General features: G+C 36.1%; 1 protein-coding gene across 1 annotated transcript; it reads left to right on the top strand.

Annotated features, from left to right (window-relative positions):
* Window positions 1–2,131: 2,131 nt before the first annotated feature.
* On the top strand, window positions 2,132–5,811 carry LOC142987842 (acyl-CoA Delta(11) desaturase-like). Its single transcript, XM_076136781.1, has 4 exons — window positions 2,132–2,267; window positions 2,837–2,967; window positions 3,226–3,431; window positions 5,301–5,811. The coding sequence occupies exons 1-4, from the start codon at window positions 2,132–2,134 to the stop codon at window positions 5,809–5,811; spliced, it is 984 nt and encodes a 327-aa protein (XP_075992896.1).
* The last annotated feature ends 5,935 nt before the right edge of the window (window positions 5,812–11,746 follow it).

Raw genomic sequence — 11,746 nt, 5'->3', positions numbered from 1 at the left:
TACTTATATTGTCAAAGTAAGTACGACATAAATAACATTAAACGGGGGCTCCGAATTTACATAATAATTTATTTCTTTTATTTCCTAGAAGTTTTAATAAGATTGTAGTTTTATTTACCAAATTGCAACTAATCATATTTTTCCGCACATTAATTTATTTAAGTTTTGGCAAATAGCATATTTTGAAATATTCTAAAAGAAATTAGAAATTAACGATAGTACTTTTCTTACTCGGGAATCATACCCAAGAAATCATGATCAGCAGTCGGTTACTCTGCCGACAGCGAAACAAAGGCAATCAGCTCATGTAAAATTATAAATATTTTAAGTACATTTTTTCCATATTAAAGAATGTTGTGTCATAATCTGCTCAGCGCCCCTAGCGGGTGCCGCAGGAACCAATTTCTGTAAAGTATACTTTAAATGTCAACTTCATAATACTCGTTAGTACTGGCTATAGAAAAAATAGGGTGACTTTCTACAGTATCGAACTACCAAACTATCCAAGGTAATTTCATATACCTAAACGCTAATTACTGTGTTACATTACAACATAGTCGACACACAACGTAAATATTAAGTAGTTATTAAATTATTGAGTTTCAAGACGTTTTTTAACCGTAAAAATGTAAAACATAACTAACCCCCGGTTTCTGAGGTACGTTTAGCGGTAGTTTATCTATTCAATAACGTTTAAATGCATATAAAAAACGCTGTTAAATATAATATAAACTACCGCTAAATGTACCTCAGAAACCAGGCATAAATGAGCCTCAAATCTGCCTGTGAATAACAAGGTTCTTGTTTTTATACTCAATGGCAGTGGTACTATTTACCGTTGCTCCGAGCAAATGTCTTCAATAATAAGGAAAACTGTTCGGTTTTTTCCCATAAGTGAAAAATAATAGTTGTTTCAAATGTACAGTCACTAATTGACTAATTTAAGGCCCAGTAATCAACGTGCTACATAATAATTCTATAATATATTTTTTTAATTATATTTACCGCGTGAAACTTATGTTAATTCACAAATTCGGTTAGATATATAAAATGATCGAGCTTTGTTATAATTTAGAAATATCACGACTGTTATACTTAAAGGTGTAGGGGAGCGAAATATTACGCTATTATTAAATCTATTATTATCTGCAAGTCGAGCAAAAAAAAGCGGCACGGCCGTACCATCCTTTTCTCGAAGCAATTCAGGCTATTTTCGACCACCCTATAATTTCGTTGTGGATAAAACAGGAAGCTTGAATTTTCAGCAACCAATCAGTGATTGTATATTTAAATTTCAGTCAATTTGAACCAGTAGTTTAAGAATGATAACTTGTAAAAGTTTCAGAATTTTGTCACTCACTGACTCACCGATCATCAAAAGTTCATTCAGGATCATGCATTCAGCATCATGCCAATATTAAAAATATTTTACGTTTAAAACAAATAAGTCGACTTGTTCACGGACTTGGCATGATAATAACTTATGTAATAACTTAAGACAGACAGAAGGTCCTTTAAGTAGAGACTAAATAGATTAATCGACTTGGTGTTACATAGATCTCACAACTTTTTACGGCAGAGAGACTGAGCTGCGAGACTTGGGGTTTTTTACAGGATGTTTTTGATGGCATTAGTTAGTCCCCTCGTAAAAACGGTCGTACATATAGGCGTGTACCGGGCACCTTACCAAACTCCGTGTTACTGGTGAGAATATTAAATATACGTACACACTAGAAAAGTTTATTATTAGTCTAAATTCTTTACTCGACATTTTGTGGCCTAGGTACTAAAAAACTGAGTTTGAAGTTATCAGAGAATAACTATTATTTCAGTTAAGTTAGTTTTTTTTGATAAGTCATAGTATTTAATGTGGTGCTGTTTATGTAATTGCCGTAAAAACCAAATTTCGTGTTTGGACTGAACCTTAAATCAATGATTTATTTATAATGTTAATTTTGTCAACAATGAAAAAAATTAACATATTTTACTTTATATTATGGACATATTTTGTGGAGGTTCAAATTACGTGTGAGACAGTTAAGAACACGGATCTTAAAGTGAAAGGAAATCTCAGTTTACAGTATAAGGAAGTATGGAAGATAAAAGTCATATTGTGAAACAAAGTAAAACAATGGATAGATCAGACAAACTGTTGAAGTGGGATCTTAATTGGGCAAATGTTGCTCCCGTAGCAACACTGCACGTGCTTTTTCCATACGCCGTCTATCTAGCGTTTACGAGTGCTATGTGGTCAACTTTGTTATTTGGTAGGTACTTTTTTATTTTAAATATTAATTCTGCATATTTTGTTTATCCTATAAAAACTGATCTCATTTAATTAAGTAGTATATTTGTAATGGTCTAGTCTAAAAGGACCTGAAGAATCGTAAGACAGGGCTACCCTAGCACAGGCTCTAAGTCTCTCAAAGATTTATTTAATATTGACTGTAACATTGAAAAATTGTACTAGCTTTTGTATGCTAAGAGAAGACTCTTGCCCAAAAGTGGGATAGTGTTAAAAAGCCCAACTTCTTCCGTGAGTAGACCCTTGCTCAGGTAGGTACGGGATACTAATTATAAAATTTTGTTTTCGGTGCAATTATTTTTGCTTGTGTTTTCCTATTTTATGGTTAAGGTCGTCACACTACGACAAGATTATCTTTTTATTTAAATCGTATATTTGTGAACACAGAAAGATTGTTTCCGTACTCATTTCGTGCTTAGTTTGAAAATTCACTGTCACCATCATAGGCCTAGATAACATGGAACTTTTATAGAATTATGATTATTGTTTACATAACATTTGTAAAAAAGTTTTATTATTAATTTGTTAAAGCGTGGTTTACTTACTGCATATCACTTGTGGGCCAAACGGCGGGTGTTCATAGACTATGGTCACATAGAGCATATAAAGCGAAACAACCACTGCAAATCTTATTGCTGGCTCTAAGTACCATAACTTTCCAGGTAAGTCAAAATTTTCCTTCAGTAAATTAAAAATCCTTTAAAAAAATCTTAACAAATAGTCTCACTACGCAATATTTCGTGACAATAATGCATGTAGAATACTAATTTTGTGAGAGTGTTTTAAAAATAAATTGTCAATTCACAATAATACGAAACTTTCACCTTCCAACATAAAATGTGTGTGTAAATTAATAGAATAAAACATTTTATTGGTATTTTACAAAACAGGGAATTCTTCATCAAAATCTGTTTTTGCAGGGCTCCGTCATACACTGGGCGCGTGACCATCGGCTACACCACAAGTACAGTGACACTGACGCTGATCCTCATAACGCAAAGAGAGGGTTCTTCTACTCACACATCGGTTGGGCGCTCATGAAGAAGCCGACTGAGGTGGTTTCTCAAGGACGGCTCATCAGTATGAAAGACCTTCAGTCTCAGCCATTATTGTATTTCCAAAATAAGTAAGTTTATGTATCTATATTGCCTTCTTTATCACTACTTGGGTGCAAGAGAATAGTTAGTCTTAATGATCGTATCGGTAGAGCTAGACGCATTACTGAATAACTGTTCAAAACTTGTCACCAAAGGATACGTTTCGAGAACAATATTCCTTTGCCCAATATGTATCTTAGGGGAAGCGAACTATCGTATGGCACTAAAATTTCTTCTTATTCCATCATGACCAAATAATATAATCATCTCAGCCGGGAATCGTCCACTGCTGGACAAAGGCCTCCCCCATCGAGCGCCAATAGGACCGGTCCTGGGCCGCCCTCATCCATCGGAAAATAATATAATACTACAGTAAAGGAGATCATCCACGCTCCATACATTTTTGGGCCTTTTTTCAAAGTGCCGGCCAACAAAAAAAAGTGGCATGTATCGATAGAGCTAGCCATTTGAAGCAATAGTTAGTATGGCACAAAACCGGTAGGATCGCTTTGAACCGAGTTATACAGGTTTGAAGATTCATAATATTCAAACATTAATTCATTTCTGAAAGTGCTGTGAAACATAAAATAATGATTGATTTTGCTAGAATTAACTATCTAAAGCAAACGACCACTCTGAAGGTGATTTAAGGTCGTAAGCACACGTATCAACTCGGAAACGGGTCGTCACCGTATCAACTCGAGTTCATCAGTATTATTTGTATGTAATTCCCTACTGTAACACACTTATCGGAATCGTTATGTGATCGGCTCACGACCATAGGAGTGGTTCGTATGCGCATTACGCATACACCAGCACCCAGGGTGGAGTGCAGGACTATGTGCAAATTCCGATATAAAGGCGCGCATACCTTCTAAACCGCAACATGTGTCCTCATAACAAGGGCCCTCATCACAAATGGTGCCCGAAGCACAAAATATTGTTCCACATGCCGATGAGTCGGACATAATAACCCAACGGCAACACTCTAGGTGACCTCTTACCTAGACGATGGTTTGTTAGTTGCACACAATCGAGGGTGCGGCCCCTTGGGTTCGCTAAGGGAGGATGCGCTGACCTTGCGCTAGTCGCCAGTGACCAGTCCAGTTGCGACGCATTGAGGCGCCGGGGGAATCAAACTCGCACCTAAGGGGCCGCACCCTCGGTTGTGTGCAACTAACAAACCATCGTCTAGGTAAGAGGTCATCTAGAGCGTTGCCGTTGGGTTGTTATGTCCGACTCATTGGCATGTGGAACAATATTTTGTGCTTCGGGCACGATTTGTGATGAGGGCCATTGTTATAGGGAACCATGTTGCGGTTTAGAAGGTATGCCCACAAATCTATCGGAATTTGCACATAGCCCCGCACTTCACCGTGGGTGCTGGTGTATGCATAATGCGCATACGAACCACTCCTATGGTCGTGAGCCGGGGCGATCACATAACGATTCCGATAAGTGTGTTACAGTAGGGAATTACATACATACAAATAATACTGATGAGCTCGAGTTGATACGGTGACGACCCGCTTCCGAGTTGATACGTGTGCTTACGACCTTAAATCAACTTCAGAGTGGTCGTTTGCTTTAGATAGTTAATTCTAGCAAAATCAATCATTATTTTACGTTTCACAGATCTTTCAGAAATGAATTAATGTTTGAATATTATGAATCTTCAAACCTGTATAACTCGGTTCAAAGCAATCCTACCGGTTTCGTGCCATACTAACTATTGCTTCAAATGACTAGCTCTATCGATACATGCCACTTTTTTTTGTTGGCCGGCACTTTGAAAAAAGGCCCAAAATGGATGATCTCCTTTATTAACGTAAGACTACGACAGTAGAGGCATTTTGGAATTCACTTATTTTATTATTACACATTCTATTCATTTTCAGATACTACATACCGTTGGCGCTTTTATTTTGCTTTGGTTTCCCGAGCATTGTTCCGTTGCTCTGGGGCGAGAAATTCTGGACAGCATTTTTTGTGGCCAGCGTTCTTCGACTAGTTCTTTCACAACACGCAACATTTTCAATAAACTCTGCAGCACATATTTGGGGAATGAAACCATATGATAAAGGTATCCTCCCGACGGAATGTCTGGCCCTCTCAATGGTAATGTGCGGGGAAGGTTTCCATAACTTCCATCACGCTTTCCCGTGGGACTACAGAGCTGGAGAGTTCGGTGGTTACAGCCTGAATTTTTCTTGGTATTTTATTGATCTAATGGCCAAAATTGGTTGGGCTTATGACTTGAAAGCTGTGTCTGATGGGGACATAGAGAAACGAGTGAATAGATCCGGTGATGGTTCACATCCTGTATGGAACGTTAAAGACCACGACTTAGATGCTATTTACACACAATCAACCAAAAAATTTACACCGTTGCGTGCAAGAGGCGTGTGATGTACGACAGTGCTCTGAGGAAAAATTTTAGCTGATTATGAAAATTTTTAGCTTAAGTTCATACATACATATGTATATAAATATCATCACGCCTGTTATACCCGAAGGCATAGGCAGAAATCTGGGTATGAAATACACCCACGTTTTGTCTTTAATATAATTTTAATCCCATGTAATAAGGATACTTTACCGGGCACGTTACCAAACTTCAGGGTAATATTGAGAAATATTTTTTTAAGTATAGATTAGAAAATACCAATAGTACTTTGCCCGACCCCGGAATCGAACTGGAGGCCTCATGATCAACAGTAGTGGTACATTACCAACGGCAAAGAGGCAGTTGCACAGATGTTTACGAAATAATTTCTACAATTAGTTTTACGTTTGGGGACATTATGTTTTAATCGCATAAACAAAACTGTTTTATTTCGTTACAAACTTAGTAAACTTTGTTGGATGTTCCTGAAACAGATATGCTCAATAATGTGAATTGAAATGTGTGTAGTTTCTAAATTGATATCGATCAGAATAAAATGAATTCTAAATTATATTATAAACTAGCAGACCCGGCAAACGTTGTTTTGCAATGTAAATTAAAAAAAAAATTGTCACTTAGGGGTATGAAAAATAGATATTGGCTGATTCTCAGACCTACTCAATATGCTCACAAAATTTCATAAGAATCGGTCAAGCCGTTTCGGAGGAGTATGGCAACGAAAGCTGTGACGCGAGAATTTTTTTTTTGTGAATTTAAACCATTCTGAAATCCCCTTGAACACACCCAAAAAAAATCATCAAAATCGGTCCAGTCGTTTAAGAGAAGTTCAGTGACATACACACTTACAGAAGAATTATATATTATATATAAAGATCAGCATTGAAATGCAACATCGCAATGCGGCAAGCTTTGTGGGCACACCAGTAACTGTAGTTTTATTAAAGTACATTGTATGTTTTTCTATATTTGTAAATAATTATAATTAATATAGTATTATAAAGTTTAAACTAAGATTTTTTACTTTAAGGTGTAATAAATGTATGATTTAATTATAGAAATAGTAGTAAGATTAAAACACTGGTTGCATACTGATTTTATTAATTCAAAGTCTCCTTTCCTTTTAGTATCGGAAACTTTTAATCTAGAATAGGTAGAATAGTGTTATTTATTCAAACAATTGTGTAGTATTAAAATTGTATTTAAATCTGGTGCAAGCGCGTGCTGAATTACAATAACAATTAGAATTCAATTTAACATATACTACAGAACATTCTAGAAATTGACTGCCTCTGTGTCGCGAAAGGTAGTGAATGCGAATGGCTTAGGTCTAAGGTTCGAAATCCGAGTAAACCCAGTAAGTTGTTTCTGAGTTTTCTGTCAAGTAATTTTCAGTAGTTAATAATTAAGCCCTTAGACCTTCGTGCCTCGGAGATCCCGGACCGGTTATCCGTACCATTGGGCTACAATAGTGATGTAATAGAGAGTTTACGTACCCAATGTATTTTGCAAACACTAGCTAAACAAAGTCCTGGTTTATTAAACTTGTTCAATGAAACTGGGTGCCGTGGTAGAAATTATTTACACCAGATCACCTTTTCCTCTCTCGTCTCGAAATAGATAAAAATATCAAAATCATATTATTAAACATATTGCAATAAGAGCGCCTTTATGAAATGTTATAGCATTTCATTTATCTATTTAATTCTCACTTTTTTCTTCTATTTTATATTTTTTGTTAATGAATACCTACTAAATAACAGTTTAAACACAAAAACATTAAAACCCCTTAAATCCCAAAATAAATTGTGCCAGATTTTGTCGAGGGATATTTTGCGTTTAATTTTAAATGTTTTTTGATTAATATACGGGATAGCGCCTACGAATATGTGTGCGGCAATAGTTTGGCACAAAATACCTTGCTTTAATTTTTCTTGTAACGTTTTTGGTATACTGAATTTTGAGGTTTCTATCGCATTTATTATGATACATGTTTACTATTTAAATAGTATCAGTAGTCAGAAGCATTAGAAAGTCTGACAACCAGTCTTACCGAGGGGTATCGTATTATAACCCAGGTAACTGGGTTGTGGAGGTGCGAGAGTCAGTCGCTCTACCCCACTTATATAAAATTAGTATAGATAATAAGATATTATAAAGCTGAAGAGTTGCTGTAGCTGCTTGTTTGTTTGAACGCGCTAATCACAAGAACGACTGGTCCGATTTGAAAAACTCTTTCAGTGTTAGATAATCCATTTATCGAGGAGGGCAATAGGCTATATTATTATATCATCACGCTACGACGAATAGGAGCAAGGTATCAATAAAAAATGTTACAAAAACGGGGAAAACTTTCTCTTATAATTCTCTCTCACGTGACGCAAGCGAAGTTGCGTGGGTCTGCTAGTATAATATAATATTATAAATACGAAAGTTTGTAACAAAGTATGGATGTTTGTTACTCTTTCACGCAAATACTAATGAACCGATTACTGGAATTTGGTATATAGGTAGCTGAAGACCCAGAATAACCCAAAGGCTTTTTATCCCCGAGTTCCCCAGTGATCGGAATTTACACGGGAAGGGTTTCCACGCGGACGAAGTCACGGGCGGCCTCTAGTGTAAAATACTGGTATTTAGCTGCATCAGGTGAGACTGGAAGCCAACTTCCACATAGTTGAAACCTTAGCTCGTCATCCCGATAAATTAGTTACGGAACATTTGAAACTAGTATGAGGTTATATAATTTTATTTTGGACACTGTACTAGACTTGAATTCTTTCTATTCCTTTCACAAATCTATTGACGGGATAACAAATTTATTCAAAACATTGGATAACAAAAAGAACGGTTTGTCAGTGTTTTTAACAAATCAGCACCAGAAAATGGTCTATGGACAACCGGAAAATATATTTTTTCTGATTTGACTTTAGAGAATGGCGCTACAGCATGCGCATCTCAGTTGTGAACTAAAGCAATGTAGCTGAGCAAACCAGAAGTCAAGGAAGCTATTTTCGATCCTGGACCACGAATCTAGAACCTCATACAAGATAGATTGCTTGGCGTCGATCCGGCCACTGAGGTATAACTAAAATAAATAACTAAAACTTTTCCACTCCATCAATTTAGAATTATAAATTTGCACACAATTCTGTTACAGGAGACAATTTATTTAATTTGTTACATTGCAGTATAATATGCTGAATACTAACACTTTAACCTCACTGAATTAAACTAACATATGTAATTATTAAAAAGGATAGTGGGCAAAAGTGGTCAATGAGAAGCCAAATAAAAGGGCTATGTAATAATATTGCTTGGCGAAGAAATAATAAAAATCTTATTAGTATCGATTATTAAGTAACTAGCTGACCCGCGCAACTTTACTTGCATCACATAAGAGAGAATGGGTCATTACTCATAATTATCCCCGTTTTTGTAACATTTTTCATTGCTACTCCGCTCCTAATAGCCGTAGCGTGATTTTATATAGCCTAAAGCTTTTCTCGATATGGTCTATTTAACACAAAAAATATTTTTTCAATTCAAACCAGTAGTTCCTGAGATTAGGGCGTTCAAACAAACTAACTCTTCATATAGTTTTATAATATTAGTATAGATTATAACAGGACAAGTATTTTTTGCTTTACAGAAAAACAAAAGGTGATTTCGTTCAAAGTACATTTATTAAATGCTGATATATGAAATGTAGGTACTACATTGCGCTACCACAACGACGTTTCAATTCAAAGTACCGTCACAACTGTTAAATTACTTAAAAGATTGTTGATTGATAGAAGAAAAAAAGTTTTATTTGGATATATTACTAGAATATACCATATACATACATAACACGTTAATAAAACAACATACTGTTGAAAATCATACGGTGCGTCTCCGCTAGACAAGCCGTCCATAAGCAAAGAAGAAGCTGAACACAAATTATCCATTCAAATCGTAATGAAGGCTCACTATTAAAATTAAACGCCATTGCCGTTGCCGACTTTTGGTCGAAATATATCTCTGAATATATACCTTATTCTAATTATAAAATACATATACATAATAATACGTTTACTCGTATTTATTTACTGTTTTTGGAAAACTGGAGGTATCTAAAACTTTAAAAACCATTGACATGAAGAAGAAGACTATTAAAATGACAAATTAACTTAAACATGAACGTTTTTGATTAATATTCTTATGTTTTCCGTTACTACGACCAGTGCAATTTAGCCGTCCATAAACTAACTTTCAAAATTATCTGATTAGTAAAAATATGAAGTTGGTCCGATTCTCAATGATAGGATAGGGATATTGATGGTGACATCACAGTGTGTAGGTGTTTGCAAAGGTGATCATGATGATAAATAAATAAAACAAAATGTAGGAACATTTGCAACAAATAGCGATAGACATAATCATAACACCAAAAGATAAATTTGTAGGTCACACATTTTTCAACTAACTCCCCAAACACATCACACGTCACATAAACTCTACCAAAATTCAAATTCTATCTATCTATCGTATGGTTAGTGGTCAACTTAGTGTCAAAGTTGTTCAAGCCGCCCGAGAGGCCTTTGACATGGCTTAACGACTGTTATCTTAATTGAGATCAATCGGACCAACTTTTTACGTGCCCTTCGAGGCACGGAGACGCTCCGTTCAAATACCACTATGCGGTCACCCATCTGTAGAATGAGCGCGCCGACGGTTGCTTATCTCACAGATCGTTTACCGGCCGGTGATCACAACTGGCTATGAGCGCCTCGAATTTATTGTTAAGGAATATCTCTCTAAGAAAGCTTATTATGAGGTCTTCGGCGGCCAATTAAATTGTAACCAGCATCGTTGGCTGGTTGCAATGTAATTGGCCTCCGTTGGACTCTGTTATATAGTCCAAGCACAACACAACATATGTAGGTACACTCTCGTAGCCCAGTGGGACGGATAATCGACACGACCAGTGAGAGCTCAAGCGCAGGACCGACGAATTAACGCGATCTCCGAGACTTAAAAGATAAACTCGATATGTACTTTTTGGCCACACCCAGACAGCAAATCAAAGAATAGATGAGTATCTGAATTGATTCAAATTGATTGCTTATTCGGATCTTCTCTTATAAAAAATATATGCACACTCAGTAGATGTTATATAATATGGGCAATTAGTGACGCACACTCGTTGTACCGTAATTTGATTATAATCATCATACATTACATTACATTTTTTATTTATTGTTTTTCTTCAAATTCATGTAACCAGTGAACACGCATTGGTTGTCTATATTCCAAATGCCATATGTTAGTACGTGCTCCCAACAAACGGTAAAATCAGAAACTAATAATTATAGACATAGTTATAATCGTTTCGTTCAGTACCAATTTAGCTTACTCAAAGAATACTCCAAAAGCGGGTGTAGAGTGCGTGAGTGGGACGACAATTTCGGAGCGTGATGCTGGAAAACTGATGAGGATTTCAATAAAGTGTGCCTAACAAAAGTTGTAGACAATTTTATTATCTTTCATTATGTAGAAGACACTTTTTCTCTACGATGAACCGTTTTAAAGATATTAGTGAAAAACTAAAAAATGGGAACTTTAACCGCCTCCCCCCACTCCGGCGCCCCTCCTAGAGGCGGGGATTTTGAGTATGTTTACACTCTTAAGCATCCTGAACCAATTTCTGAAAAAATTACTTAGGATCCCGCTCACGCACTCTACTCTTGCTTTTTTGAATGGACTAATTGTTGTATTAATCACATTCTAAATCACTTGGCGATTGAAAAGAGTGGCTGTGAGCTTCTTGCTAGCTCTTCTCTTAAGGCTGTACTCGATTTCCAAGTTGTGGTAAATTCAGTAATTGTAACGACTATCATCCGACCTAAATTAAATAAATAATTGATTGTATTTTGATTTTGAATGCACCTGAAATTT

This window comes from Anticarsia gemmatalis, chromosome 4 (assembly GCF_050436995.1).
Source record: "Anticarsia gemmatalis isolate Benzon Research Colony breed Stoneville strain chromosome 4, ilAntGemm2 primary, whole genome shotgun sequence".
Taxonomy (NCBI): Eukaryota; Metazoa; Arthropoda; class Insecta; order Lepidoptera; family Erebidae; genus Anticarsia; species Anticarsia gemmatalis.
This window is presented reverse-complemented; position numbering and strand designations above follow the sequence as displayed.